General features: G+C 39.2%; 1 protein-coding gene across 2 annotated transcripts in view; it reads left to right on the top strand.

Annotated features, from left to right (window-relative positions):
* SLC10A7 (solute carrier family 10 member 7) overlaps positions 1 to 16,033 on the top strand; it is a 253,126-nt gene that overhangs the window by 189,258 nt on the left and 47,835 nt on the right. For both annotated transcript variants that reach the window (XM_068542585.1, XM_068542583.1), the window contains 3 exons: positions 4,168 to 4,251; positions 14,019 to 14,184; positions 15,321 to 15,372. In XM_068542585.1, coding sequence (XP_068398686.1) covers positions 4,168 to 4,251; positions 14,019 to 14,184; positions 15,321 to 15,372 — 302 coding nt within the window. The remainder of the gene's footprint in view (positions 1 to 4,167; positions 4,252 to 14,018; positions 14,185 to 15,320; positions 15,373 to 16,033) is intronic.

Raw genomic sequence — 16,033 nt, 5'->3', positions numbered from 1 at the left:
AACGTAGTCACTCTGCTGGGCAGCCGGAACATAAACATGAAAAGGACCGCGTCCCTGACCTTCAGGAACACACAGTCTACTGGGAGAGGCAGATGTGTAAACAAGAACAACCAAGGATTCTGAGCAGTACAGTGGCAACACAGAGCCACAAAAGAAGGGGTGGCCGAGTCTGCATTTGGGGAGGAGGGTTTGGAAATAATCCCCAAAGAAGTGATGCTTGAAATAATTCTTAGGAAAAGACTAGAACTTTTCCAGTTATAAGCGGGGGAAAGAAAGGAGTGTGCACTTGGTGATGGGTGGACCGCATACAGACCTCAACTTTGAAAAAGCAGCTCCTGGAGAGGGGGGGTTTGGTTTTATGTTCACTGTTGGATCCCTGGGGCTGAGAACATGCCTCTGGCCCACAGGAGGCACCGGTTACCATTTGAATGATTGAACACAAAGGTCTTAAATTCCCACATATTTAATTTTCACTGAAACGTTTCTTCGCAGCATGAGATTAAAACAAATAAACCTAATTGTGAGTTCTCTGCTTTAAAGCACTATTTTCCTGAAAGAGATTAGCCAATGCCTGGATTGTTTATTTCACATGCGATATCTTAAAGCGCGGGTTGGCAATGGGAGACGTAGGACCTTTAAACCTGCCGGGTGGCTCAGCGAAGCCCAGAGCACTGGCTTGACACAAGCTTATGCTGAACCCGCAACTTTATCCAAACGTGCAAACTATTGATGCTTCAATAATTGATGCTTCAGAGACCAAACACATTGGTCTCTGAAATAGAAACCACATGAGGTTCCTCATTAAAATGTGAAGAACCAAATAGCCCAGGCAGCGTATTTCCTTCTGCTTTAGTTAAAATCAACTCTGCGTGCAAAAGGATTGGGTCTTGTAATTTTCTGGTCATACTCTCAAATGCAGATGCTCACTCTTCTTTCTTCTGGATGCCAGGGCATACTTCATAGCGTCAGGAACCTCCCCAAGGGGACCTCTGCATCTTCAAACTGACCACAGCGACAGGTCTGGTGGCCGATTCAAAAGAAAGGACTTATGCCAAGTTAGACCCCAGGACTGAGATTTCCTTCCTTTCAGAGCCACTTCTAAGGAAGCCACCCTGCAGGACTTCCTCCCCAACGTCTCCACCGTACTTAGTCTGGTTTCGTATACCCAGCTACTTACATCCCTGGCTAGCTTGCTCTGGCCTCTGATCTGACAAAGCCTCAGAGGAGGGCTGCTCTAACCTGTGCTCCTGATCAAGTGGATCAGAGATCATGGGTGTTTTCGAGGACAAAGGGACCTTGGGGATCATGGACAACCTCCCACCCTGCACCTCACCCCATAGCCTTTTTCATTGTCTTCTAGGAACAAGAGGCTCCCAAACACTGAATGTGCAGGTGGTCTATTACGTGATGGATCTAGAAAGTGAAACACAGAATATTCTTCAACACCAAAGTTGAAATGGGTTTTCCTCTACTTCCCTTTTAGATTGAATTAGGATGAAAAAGAACCCCCAAAATGGACCCAATACATGAAATCACATTTTAACTTTTCTCTCCGTTTGATCTGAGTTTGCTGCTCTGCAGTAATACTTTATGGTTAAACTAACCAGCCTTCCCAGTGTGGATCTGGCTTCTATCACAGAGCAGATCTGGCTGAAGAGTTGCTTGCATGTGTTTGAGAAGCACTGCCAATTTCACATCATAACACAGGTATTAGAAGTGTTCATTACAAGCTGCTTCTCTCTGGACCTCAGTTTTCAGTCTTTAAAAAGAGCTAATGGGACTACAAGTCTCCTGCAGGTTAGGATTCTATCAGTTTTAGGTCTTCCCTTCCAGAGCAGCATTAAGGAGCTAAGGAGGTGGGGTAGAGGAGAACTGAGGGAGGGAACATGCACCACCAGGCTCGCTCTGTTGTTTTACACGGGCACACGTGCGTGTGAGCTGGTCCTTTCTTCACTTGGTTTTTTATCATGAATAGATGCCCTTAGTTTCTAGGTGCACGTTCGAATTCGTTTTGTTACTAGTGATAAACAAGCAGTGAAAAGAATAATACCAACTGATTTTGTAATGCTACGTGATAATAAGAGATTTTTAGATATACTTAAGTTTTGTGTGGTTTTTTTAGAAAAAAACAGGGATATGATTTTGGGTAAGAGTGTTTCTCTTTTTAGCACCCCATGTTTACAAATTAGTTCATCTGTTCATTCTGCACAGGTTTATGCTTTCTGCAAACATATTCTCTGTGCCAGTTCCTGGAATAAGCACTCGGCTGACAGAGGGAATATAGCTTCATATGATTATTCATGAAAACATTTTTAAAATACATTAAATAACTTAATGAAGTTGAGATAAAAAGAGGAACAGAGATGTGTGAGATCACCCATGAGATTTCAGGCAAGAATTGAGACTTTTTACTTGAGGGTTATCACCTTGAACCCTACTGCGTATCTTCAAACATTGTGAATCCTATGGATAGAGCATTGAGCTGAACATTTCTGAACTTGAAAACTTCGTTCTTTAAGGTTTATTTTTCTAATTTTCCAGTGCCTCTGTTTCTTTGTAAAATATATTTTTCCTTATTTCAGTCCTTGCCCCAGGAGCATCCTTAGGGTTAATATTTGTGGAGAGAATAGATTTACTAAATACCTTGCACTTCAAAGACATCGTTGCTCTAAAATAGGGTGTAATCATTAGCTTTTAATACTTTGGTTTTGCCTAAAAAGAAATATCTAACAGCCATGTAACATTTAACACACCACAAATCCTATGTGTTCTTCACCAGTTTCATTTTTTCTGCTTGTATTTCTTTCGTTTATATTTGTTCTAGAGGAAAAAGCTAGAGGCTACACTTTTTGTGGGTGAAACTGACAGCCAGTGGTCAGTGTTGAAGGCAGTATTAAGTGGATGCAGGCCATTGATGGACAGGGCATACATTCTTGACCTTCTGAGTGCGTATAGATTGGGGCCGAGGATGGGGGACAGAGTTTTATAAAATAGACCAAGGCATAGAAAAGATTTCGGTAAGCCAGTTCACACAGAAATCAGAAATCAGTGAAAACACTGGTCCCACATCACTTCATTCTGAGCTATTGACTTCACTTATCTAAATATTTTATATGTTTTATTTAATATTCTCTGCCCTCCATCATTACCGCCTCCACATCTTTCACAAAAATTACGTTCCGAAAGATATTTCCAAGTTTAACTAAACTTAGGTAAATATGAAAATTGAGGTGTGGTCTGCAGGGGAAGGTGAAAGTAACTTCCAAGGGCCAGGGGGATCGTCACTGATGGCTTGGGAGAACCTGTTTGCAGAAGGGACTCGTGAAAGGGATAAACAACTATGGAACAGGCTACTATTTGTCCAGAAAGGAGATTTTGAAAAAACATTAGAAAGTTAATAGGAAGACAGCAGGCCTTGGCAGTTGAGATTAATGTGAGTGTGTGACTGTGTTCACAGAGAAACACTGCCTTGTGCTGCTGGCAGTAGCATTTTTATGAAGCTGAAACTGCAATCATTAGCAAAGAAAGCATCAGAAAGTGAGGACAGAGTCAAAACAGGAATTCTGAACAACGTTAAGAACGTACAGATTTAGGAGCAGTATATTGAAATTTTAAGTTGAAAAATAAGTTCCGTTTCAGGATTTCCCATTTCCAAGATTTTGTTTAAGAATGAATTTTAAAGGATATGAGAATCACTGCCTTTGTTTTGGAGGAGTAGGAAAGTTAGAAACTATTTCATTTACATAAATTAAAATATTATCTCGATGATAAAATAATGAGACACACTTGTTTGTTTTAGGTATCTGCAGACGGGTGAAATAGAAATCACATAAACTATGATTACAGGTGAAATATGCCATATGAGTACAGACAGTATGAACACAGAATGACTTTACAGTTCAGAAATGTATTTAATAATAAGAAATTTAAGTTAATTGCAAAACAATGGTTATTTTTCTTCAATCTTAGTCTCCCAATAAAAATTATATATTAAACTACTCAGTCTATTTCGTGCTGAATTTCAAAAATAAAAGTAACTTCACTTGCTCTTTGTATATAGCTACCAAGTTTTTGTGCATGTGAGAGAATTCATTTATGACACTAATTAACAGCAGTATTGAGAACTGATTTAAAGTAATTCTAACTCCTCATGTTCTTGTTTTACAGCTTGGCTCCTCCTCTTCTGTGCCTTTTACATCTATTTTTTCTCAGCTTTTTATGACCGTTGTGGTTCCCCTCATTATTGGACAGGTAAGGTCTCCAATTCTCTCTGCTCTTTTCTTTATAGATCAAACTGTGAATTCTTATGTAATGTCAGGACAATCGAGAGAAAAGATAGAGGAAGAGATGGTTAAATGAAAATCTAAGACTGTCAAACACAGGGTTTCCTCAGCCACAAAGGTCTCATCTTTTTATTTTTTTAATTAACATCAATCTGCTTTACAGGTAGCTCTATATAGGGACACCAGCACACAATCTTGATTTTTTAAATTTATCTTCCCTTCTTTGTAGCTATGTAGCTAGCTTGGAAACATCTAGCAGATCATTACCTTGATTTCTGATAAGGTCTCAGCAATTATGACCATTTGGGGGACAACCATCTGCATTTGACTGGCTTCTTCTTATTCTTAGGCTTCTCCGATAGCAGTGATCATATTTGTGACCCTGTAGTTGATAAAGTAAACATTTAATTCTATTAGCTCTTAAAATTAGACCTTAGAAAGTTTAGTTTCCCTTATCATTCTTACTGAATTAGACTCGTAGAAGAAATTTCTAACTTCTTAGAACAGGCTGATGATGAGCATATAATTCAATTATGAGCATACAGATTCAAAAACAAGGTTGTCATTGTTTTCATCATAGATAGCCACAGTAACAGCGTACAGAATTTAATGTACTGCTAAAGTGAGTGAGTCTTAGAAAACGAGTACATTACGATGGCAGAGAGCACAGATGTTGGGTTAAGAGCAACTAGACTCTAGCTCTTAGTTCTGCCTTTTACTTGCTGTGTGACCTTGGGCAAGTCGTTTAATCTCCTTAGCTCCAGGTTCCTAATTTATCAAACTGTGTAATAATGGGACCTATCTTGAAGGGTTGTTGTGAGGGTCAAATGAAATATGACGCATGTAAAGTTTCTGTCCTCATAGAACCTGATACAGGTAAGTGCTCTATAGTTTCATCATCGTTTTCAAATTCCCTGTAGATACGAAACAGGAAGCAACTCTTTGAGGCACTAACAATAAAAAATGGTGCGTGTATAGACATGTAATATTTACATGCTGTCTTAGGTTTTCTGGGAAACCAACTCTGAGACAGAGGTTTCCATGCAGGAAGCTGAATGGGGGAGAACCCTTGGGATCAACACCTGGGAGAGTGGGACAAGTAGGACGGAGATGAAGGTGCCACAGCCTCAGGCTGGACCGCCCCCTCAGAGTTGTGCTGCCTAAGACACGCGTGCCTGGTTTCTCTCCTCTTGCGCTGAGCAGTCATCAGATGCTGGCTTCCTTGCCCCTCCGCGGTATGCCCTTGGGTGAGTCTGCCCTCTTAGCAGCAGTTCCCAAAGAGGAAGTCAACTGAGATCTTTCAGTCAATCAACATGCCCTGCAGATATGGGAATAAGCATCTCGTTCCTGAAGAGATGGGTCTGGGGGGCACAACACAGCATCCACTACACATGTGCTATTTTTTTTTTTTAATTTTAATTTTAGTTTTAGGAAAGGGACTAAACTTACAGGAAAGGGGGAGGGTTTAAAAGCACTCAGAGAATACCACTTAATTAAATATACGATAATCCTTGAAAAAATATTCCCACAGTGCTGCTCACATAACAGGTATTCTGAATAAATCTTACGGCGTCTACCTCTCTAACTCTTTGCCCATTTCCTAAACTCTAGCCTTGGCTTTTTCTCAATTGCTGCTTAATTTTTCTGTTTAGAATGTCTTTCTACCCACCCTCCCACTGCAACCCATTGCTCATTGGGCTCTTTAATTCATACCTTCTTGGGACCACCTACCTGAAGTACGTTTCCCTTTTACTCTTTATTGTGACACCTTGTTTGAGTCCTTTCTTGGCCTTTGTCACAATATATACTTATCTTTTGTTTGCTTGTTAACGGTTGGTCTCCCTCATTAGACGGTAAGCTTTATGAGTACAGGAACCACATTTGCTTTGTTTGCCATTACATACCCAGACCGTAGGCACCCAATGAATACGTGTTGGATGAGGGAGGGAGGGAGGGAGTGCGTGAGAGGTCTGCGATCACTTAGGGAAATGCTGTGTCTTATAGAGGAACCTACCTGCCCTGCTCAGCTCTGGACAGTATTAGTTTAAACCCATACTTATTCTCTTGGTTCTGAAATTAATTCCATGTAATAACTCGGGGCTCACACATTCTTCTCTTAGTGGATCTCAGAAACAATCTCTCTTAATAATAAATGTTTGTCTTCAATTATATGGACAAAACAAACTTTGTCTACACTATTCAATGGATTTTTTAAATATATAGTGTTATATTATTTATGTAATTAAGACTATTTATCCAGAGAGAAGAATGAATTGTTAGATTGCTTGCGTGCCCAGTAGTAAAGTATTACAGTAAATTATAAAGCAGTAAAGGTAGTCAAAAAGCAAGAGGGCTGGTTTTTTAAAAGTTCTCTAGTACCAAAGTACCCTAATGTCTTTTTTCAAAGAGGAAACCTTTATGTTTGCAACTACTTACAAACAAACAGTTCTCTGTGTTTGCATCTACCTCTTATATTCTAGTCTTGGGAATTCACAATCACACCCCCCGGTCTCTCCCCCTAGAAGCCACCCTGCCTCCTCACGTCCTTACTCCCTCACATCCAGGCAGGCACTTAAATGCCACCATTTCTGCCTCCAAAATCTTTCAGCAGCCTCGTGCATGCCAGAGAGGGTGCCACACCTTCACCATCTCTTGTCTAAATCACTGCACCTCCCAGCCCTGTCTCTCTGCTGGGAATCTCTTCCAGTCCGCATCTAATGTGTTCACCGCTCCAGGGTAGTCCTAAAAAACAAACCAGATTATGTTATTCCTCTCCTTAGAAGCTTCCCTCATGGTTCCCTGTTGCCCACTCCTCGTGTGGCCCACAAAGCCCCTGACAGTTTGACCCCAGCCTGTCCCCTCCCACCACCCCTTCACATGGGCTCCTCTTCTGCCATGCGGTGTGCCCACTACCCCCTCACCCGACCGTGCCCCTTCACTGCTCCGTGCCTTTTATCTCGTTGTTGCCATCGTCTCTGCCAGCAAACTCCTCTTCATTCCTAAAGACTCAAGACAGAGATGCCCTCTGATGTGCTCTGACTCCCTGGGCCTAGGGTAAACTCCAGTTCTCCCATCTTACTTCACCTGTCGTATTTATCGGGAGAGACAGTAATGTACCCGTGAGCTTCCAGGAAGCGGAAACTCTCTCATAAGTATATTTAATAGCATACTCAGTAGTTGGGTGTAAGCTGTATAAAAACATTGGCTGAAGAAAACTTTGAACCTATCCCCTCAGTGCCGCCAGCAGCCATTTCCCCTAGGTCTCCAGCTTCACTAGAGAGAAACATACGATCGGTTCTCATCTTGTTTTCAATTCATGACCCCACGTTTAAAATGTCATTCAGTACTTTCCAGATATCTTACTCTGCTTCCTTACAGGATTATTTCACCCTGTCCTCTATTTTCAAGTCCCTTTTACTTCCCCTAACACTCTCCCACTTGCCCATCACCCTTGGGTCTCACGGACTTTGCTTCTGTTTTCTGAAAGCGGCCAGCCTCGACGCTGCCTTAGAACCTTTGCACTGGCTGGTACTTCTGTTTGGAGCACCTCTCACCGGTCCCCTCCTCAGAAAGACCTTTCCTCGCCCTTCCTCCAGAGGCTACCCACTCGATCACTCGTGTATTATCCAGTTTAAACCTCTATTGTGTATGGATCGTTATCTGCTTCTCACTTATTTGTTGTTTCTGCTTTTTATTTATCTCCTCAAAAACATGAGCTCCAGGAGACCAGGGACCTTGTCTGCTCTTTTATCTCTCTGCTCATTTGTAATTGACTGACAGACCTAACCTCTGTGATGCAATCTTTGAAGCCCTCATTAGAAGTGCTCAGTGTACCATTTACTTCAGAGGAATCAGGTTCCTGGCAACGTAGCCTCATGTCTCCACTGTAACCACATCATGGTTACAGTGCCACACTGTGAAAATAAACATCTCCATAGACTTTTACATGCATCTTTAAATGAGGTTTTATTGTTACCTTTTAAATAAACAATGGGAACTAGAGGGAGAAGAAAAAGACCAGGAAGGGTGAGTTGAAAATATTTTCCATAATCTTTTAGTGATGATAAAACTTCATCATTCCATTTTTTAATTTATATTTCTGAGAGTGGATTTCCTTTTCTTTTTTTGTGTGTGTTTTCTCCAAACAGTACTTCTTTGGGGTTGAAATCATTATTGACTGACTGTGATGTGACGTGAGGTCCAGTTTGGTCTTTGCCACTGCTTGGCTATACACACGACTTCTAGGCCTCACTTACCTCATTTGTAGGATGAGGAGTTTAATATCTTCCAGCTCGAAGATGCTGTGACTCTGTGAGATAAGATTAGTCTGTCTTTCCATAGATGGTTGGGAGATTGTTGCTTCTGTCAATTCTAGAAAGAAATAAAATGTGTGTTATTGTAATATTTCTTCTCTTCTGATAAAGCCTTCAAGATATCTAAGTGCTTGTGACAAATACTTACTTTATGCATTAAATTTGAGAGATTTATGAATAAATGTTAATGAAGTTGAATTTCCAGCACCTTTAAAAAATATTTTTTAAAACAGCACGCTAAACCCCACTTTTCTTTCAATAAATTAATAGTAAAAAAAAAAGCATATTATTTATCATTTATGCATCCTCTAGTCTTTCATTAGTGATTTGTTTCACAGTTTGAGATTGGCTTTTCGTATTAAATAATATCCAGCCAAAGCTGCAGTTAATGTTATTAATGCTAGTAAAATTTTGCATTTATAAAATTAGATATGAACGGTTTTCATGGCTTCACTTGAATTGCTTTGAGAGAAGAGTGACTTTTACATTATGCAGTGGGATGTATTGCTGAACAGTGCTGTGAGAGAAACATCACCAAACTGGGACTTGGAAATAAGAATAGCCACCATTTACCACGTACAGTCCCTGGTTCTAAAGCATTTTGTATTTATTTAATTACTTAGTCCTCACTACAACTACTATTACATCCGTTTTAGAGATGAGGCGTAGGGAAGTTAAGGAATTTGCCCAAGATGACAAAGTAAGAAGCTCCAAAGTCTGTACCTTGAACCCCTACGCTATTATTCCCTCAGGAAATAGAGGTCAGAGCCCTGCTCATCCACCTGACTAGCTTTTTAACATTTTATTCAAGCTGTTTGGGGTCTCTCTGCCCTTGTTTACAACTGTAAACTGAGCAGGATAATATCTGCATGACCTTGCTCCTGAGAATGGAAGTAAATAATAGAGGGAAAGAATTTTTGAAAAGTGCAGTAGATGATGGGTGCTTCTTGTATTCATCTATTATTATTGTTTCTCCTTTTTTAGAAAGTGTACAGATATTATTTTGAAGCTACTCAATATTTAATAAGCATTACGTAATTGGATTTGATATCATATCCCTTACTATACATTTCAACAGAATATTAATGAAGAAACAAAGCAGTTTATGAAAATGTATGGATTCAGTGGAATAGAGGATAAAAATTGAAGATAACAAAAAAGAAGCAGACTCACATATATAGACAACAAACAAGTGGTTAACAGTGGGGAGGGGGTGGGATAATATAGGGGTGGGGGAACGGGAGGAACAAACTATTGGGTGTAAGATAGGCTCAGGGATGTATTGTACAATACAGGGAATAGAGTCAATATTTTGTAATAACTGTAAGTGGAAAGCAACCTTTAAAAATTGTATTAAAATTTTTAAAAATGTTTTTAAATAAAAACACACGAAGAAAATAATCTTAAAAAAATTGAAGCCACCTGAAGAAATTTTAAAATTCAGACTTAACATGAAAACTTATCCATTATATATCCCCACTCAAAAATCAATTTATGAGTGTAGAGACAGAGTAGAAAGAAAAACACAAGAAAATACCCTGAGAAAAAAAATGAAGAAAACAAAATGATGGCTGTTACACTTCTCACTTACCTCTGCATATCAACCTTCTTCACCTAAGATGTGTTATTTTTCCAGGGGTTCAGCTTGGAGGTCATGCAGTAATTGACGTGTCACTCAGCTTATCAGAAGTACAGGGATTCAAATTTTAGTTCCCCTTTAACCTTTCCTTGTGCTTAATTTTAAATAAAGAAAATCAAAATGTAGAAGGTGAGACAATAAAATAAAAAGTTTCCTGAGGAGGATTTTTTTTCCCCTTCTCTCTCCACAGGGAAAAGCAAAAAAGTCATTTAATTTTGAATGCATGCGTTTCTGTGAGCTAGAGTTTAGATGAAAGGCATTTTGGCTAGGAGGATGCAGGATGCAGGATTTGGAGCCCGTGTTTCTTGCCTATTGAAAGAATCCTAATATACTATGAGACTTTGAGTACTTTGTAATGAAGAAAGAGGTAATAAGGTTGACTAAGTCAAATCACAGCTTATAAAGTTGACTGATGAGTACAGATTTGTCTTGGTTTTTAAAATGGCTTTGACTTTCGAGTTACACCTCATTCAAATCTATTTGTTTATTTTGTCAGAGGGGTCGATGGTAGTGGAAGAAGACGCTTTTATCGGGTTGGCCAAAAGGTTCATTCAGTTTTTTCTGTAAGATGGCTCTAGTAGCACTTAGTTGTCTTTAACTTCATTTGAAACAATTTTGTTAGATTGTATGTGACAGCTGTCATATCAGTGTGCACTTAAAAAAAAGACTTATCAAAATTGGTGAACTTTTGTGTAGCCATTTTAATATTGAAGATGGAAGAAAAAAAGCAACATTTTCAGCATATTATGCTTTATGATTTCAAGAAAGATAAAAATGCAACTGAAACGCAAATAAAGATTTGTCCAGTGTATGGAGAAGGTGCTGTGACTGACCGAGCATGTCAAAAGTGCTTTACGAAGTTTTGTGCTGGAGATTTCTCGCTGGATGATGTCCCATGGTCAGGTAGACCAGTTGAAGTTGATAGCGATCAAATCGAGACATTAATTGAGAACAATCAATGTTATAACACGCGGGAGAGAGCCGACATACTCAAAATATCCAAATCAAGCGCTGAAAATCATTTGCACCAGCTTGGTTATGTGAATCACTTTGATGTTTGGGTTCTACATAAGTTAAGTGAAAAAAACCTTCTTGACCATATTTCCACATGCGATTTCTCTACTGAAACGTGATGAAAACATTCCGTTTTTGAAACATGCCTGAAAAACATGATTTAACATTTAACATTTAAACATTTAAATGTTAACATTTAAACATTTAATTTAACATTTAAACCCTCGTTCTCCTCCCACCCCTCCCAACCTTCCAGGTGTTGCACCTGTACTTCATACCAAAGTCTCATGATTTTTTATAAATGCAAAAACATTCCGTTTTTGAAACAAATCGTGAGGGGCGATGAAAAGTGGGTACTGTACAATAATGTGGAACGGAAGAGATCATGGGGCAAGCAAAATGAACCACCACCAAGCACACCAAAGGCCAGTATTCATCCAAAGAAGGTGATGTTGTGTATATGGTGGGATTGGAAGGGAGTCCTCTATTATGAGCTCCTTCTGGAAAACCGAGCAATTAATTCCAACAAGTACTGCTCCCTATTAGACCAACTGAAAGCAGCACTCGATGAAAAGCGCCCAGAATTAGTCAACAGAAAATGCATAATCTTCTGTCAGGATAATGCAAGACTGCATGTTTCTTTGATGACCAGGCAAAAACTGTTAGAGTTTGGCTGGGAAGTTCTGATTCATCCTCTGCATTCACCAGACATTGCACCTTCAGATTTCCATTTATTTCGGTCTTTACAAAATTCTCTTAATGGAAAAAATTTCAATTCCCTGGAAGACTGTAAAAGGCACCTGGAACAGTTCTTTGCTCAAAAAGATAAAAAGTTTTGGGAAGATGGAATTATGAAGTTGCCTGGAAAATGGCAGAAGGTAGTGGAACAAAAGGGTGAATATGCTGGTCGATAAAGTTCTTTGAAAATGAAAGATGTGTCTTTTATTTTTACTTAAAAACCGAAGGCTCTTTTTGGCCAACCCAATACTTTTGGAATTGGGATCATACATTCTATAACCTATTGCAAAGAGAGGACTTCTGTGTTTTTAACCATTATATATTAAAACAAATTTGGAGGACAGTATCAATTTCAATAACTCTGTGTAATTTCCATTTATTTTATTTCCTAAAGAAGTTGGGTTGCACTGAATTGGACCAATTACCAGCTTTATGCTACCAGAAACAACAGATTATGAAATGACCTTTTAAGTGAAGTCTCTGTAGCCTTCTATTAAGCAACTACCCCCATGGTGACATATCTGAACATGGGACTATCTGGGTCCCTCAGGCACCAAAATTTGTGTGCTAATACATCAGTCCATAATACTATGTGACAGACTTACTCTTATTTCTCTCTACCTCACTACATTTAAACTTTAAAGAAAGAAATGAACACTAGATAAATTACTATGGTTTCAGATCACTTGTGCAAAAACAAAACATGATTTTTTATAAATGCAGCTGTAACTTTAATTACAAGATCTACTTTTTAAAAATATTTGACCACTATTTATATATAAAACCCTCGTTCTCCTCCCACCCCACCCAACCTTCAAGGTGCTGCACCTGTACTTCATACCAACTGGTCAGCTTTCTGCCCTGACACCCTTTTTCAACACTTGTTTTACTTACTGAGTCCTTGAGAGCGGAGGAAATCGATCCAATAGCCGTTTGTTCACAGGTTCTCTGGAGAGTCGTTTATTTGTTCTTGAGTATCTGTGAAGGCATGCCTCATTGCGAATTAAGCCTTTTTAGTGACAGAGTGGAAGATGACAGAACCCCATCAGCCTTGTCAGGAGAAGTTCCCTGACCTCATTATTGCTAATGGATCATGGTAATTCAGCCTGTTGTGAAATCTCATGTTCAATTATGCAGGATAATGAGTGACTCAAAACTTAATGTCTCTCAACTCTAGTCTTCATTATCGGGTTTGTTCAGCTTCTTTCAAAAGCCAAAGGTTTTAAATAGAGTGGTTCCCTTTTATATCCAAACTTCAAGTTATCGCCAGTGTTCAGGCTGTCCTGATTTGAAACATCTGACTTGATTTTAAAATATGAGAGGATTGCCATATAACTTCATATTTCACTCATCCTTTTGTAGGAAAGTTAGGACAGGTTTATTCATTTTTAAGTGTTAATTCTGGAATTCTAAAAGCATGCAAATGGCATTTGTCTTTGGATTCACAAAAACTCTAGATATTCAGAGTCTGAATTATTTAAACTCCCACAACACATGCACTTTTGCTTTTCAAGCATGAGTTATAATTTAATTAAAAACTTCTGGTGCATTGCTAGCATTTTAAATATTAATATGTTCCATGGATCATTTTCGATTATCTACTGTCTTGAAATTCTTGAAGATGTCAGATTGTTAAGATTCCCAAAGTTGCACTTGGAATTGTCCATCGAGGCAAAGGGGGCTGTGATAATTACACACATCCATTAGGATCAGCAGAGGAGATAAACTTTGGGGAGGCTTAATGGGCATGTCTCAGTGACAGCTAGCAAAGGGCATTTGGCATGATTAAGGATGGGTTTGAATGCAGTGGAAAATATACTCTCATTATGGACACCAGTGGAAGTTGCACTGCAAATGTTAAATGCCCCAGGAGAAGAGTGGTGTGGCAGGGAAGCTTTGAAATCCACTGTGGCCATCATCCAAATTATTCTCTTTCCTTTATGTCTTTCTGCTGTCAGAATCACTTTGCAATGCCCAATTCAACTCCCTCCATCTCTGAAAAGAGGCAACCTGTTGGTCTCTGTGTTTCAGATTGTCCGAAGATACATCAAGGACTGGCTTGAAAGAAAGAAGCCTCCTTTTGGTGCTGTCAGCAGCAGTGTACTCCTCATGATCATCTACACAACCTTCTGCGACACGTTCTCGAACCCAAATATCGACCTGGATAAATTCAGTCTGATTCTCATACTGTTCATAAGTAAGTTGGAAGGTGGGATATCCTTGCTGTCTCCTCAGCCTCCTCAACAGCAAAGCCAAGCCATCTGTGGTCCCTAAATTCATTGCCAATGTTCATTTGATTAGAAAGGGATACTTGGTTTTGTGTTGCATGTACGGACTCAGTGACTTTATCGTATGTATCTGTTCTTGAAAAAGACATCAGTTATGCACTTATGACCTAATCTCCTTTGTTTTTTATGTCTGATTTACAATAGTTGATGCCAGATGAAAGAAGCCATAATAGCTGTCAAATTCAAATGCTAGATTGAGCACTTTTTTGCCAATTTATTTTATTGTAACTTGAGGCTAATCTTACCCTTTATTGTGAATTAAAAGTAGGATTTATAATATATGGTACTGTTGTTTTCTAAGTATAGTAATTGGCTGCATTGGTTAAAATGTGACTATTTACATAATGTTTTCTATTAAAATATACCCAAAGTAATATCATTTCATTTTAAGAAGCAACAGGCTATAAAATGCAAGTAACTGCTAGGGTCCAAAACTAACCTTTTGTTCTATTTACCCAGTAATACCAAAGACTACTTTGGTAATTATAATATCAAAGAATGTTTTGTTATTAAAATCAACATGAGTCATTCCAAAATATATGCTACCACATTTATGCTATTTGCTATTATTCATAGTACAAACCAGCTCTTCCTAAATTGAACAAATAACCAAACTTTAAATCAAAGAGGGTTTTAGAGTTACCCTGAGTAGCAAATATAGGTTATATCTGAGGATATCTTCACTAAGAACAAGTTGAGGGACTTCCCTGGCGGTCCAATGGTTAAGACTCTGCGCTTCCACTGCGGGGGGGGCCCAGGTGCGCTTTCACTGCAGGGGGCCCGGGTTCGATCCCTGGTTGGAGAACTAAGATCCCGCATGCTGCGAGGCATGGAAAAAATAAGATAAAAAGAACAAGTTGAGTCCCACTAGTTTAAATGATTCTGTCAGTTTAGCAATGTGTGTGTGTTTCACTTATTCGTTTGTTTATTTTTCTATTTGAATTCCCGTAAGTTTCAGATAAAACAAAGCATACCAGTAAGTATGCTACAGATACTGATTTTACAGTGCTAATTTAGATTTAATCTTTTTTTTTTTTTTCTTCAGTCTGTTCCATTCAGCTGAGTTTTATGCTTTTAACATTCATCTTTTCAACGAGGTAAGTGATTTGGTATCTCTTGTTGTTAATTTCCTAATTGACGAATCATGCTCTTGACTTGGCTTCTAGGCCCCTACATTCTTCTACCTGGTCTCTTGTCTCCTGACTGTTCCATCTTGCTCCTGCCGCCCTCAAGTTGTCGAAGTTACCGAAGGATCTGTTCTTGGCCCTCGTTTCATTATTCACATTTTGTGCTTAGGCAGCCTCCTCCGTTCTACTGGCTCGAGCTCTCAGCTTCCTGCTGATGAAGCCTAGACCTTCCACTGCACTGTTTTCTGGAGCTCTGGCACTGCTCGTCACTTACCATTTGGATATCTTCACCTGACTGTCTTAACAAGACCTCAGACTCAAAATATCCAAAATGGAATTAATCTTTTTCCCCAGTACTTCCTCTCTCTCTCATATTTTTTAATGGAACTACCATCCACGGAGTTACTCAGACTGGAATCCTTCACATTATTATTTTTTAAATGTCTTGATCTTACCTCAGTAATGATACTTCTTGTGCTTTCAAAGCCTCTTCCCTAATTCAGGCTCTCGTTGCCTCTTTCTCCCTAGACTATTGCCATGGATGTCTTACCGTGATTCTTCATTTCCAGACTGAACTCTTCTTGTGTATTTCATACTACTTCCAATAACTCAGAGTCCTGATAATAGGTCT

Source organism: Eschrichtius robustus, chromosome 4, assembly GCF_028021215.1.
Source record: "Eschrichtius robustus isolate mEscRob2 chromosome 4, mEscRob2.pri, whole genome shotgun sequence".
Taxonomy (NCBI): domain Eukaryota; kingdom Metazoa; phylum Chordata; class Mammalia; order Artiodactyla; family Eschrichtiidae; genus Eschrichtius; species Eschrichtius robustus.
This window is presented reverse-complemented; position numbering and strand designations above follow the sequence as displayed.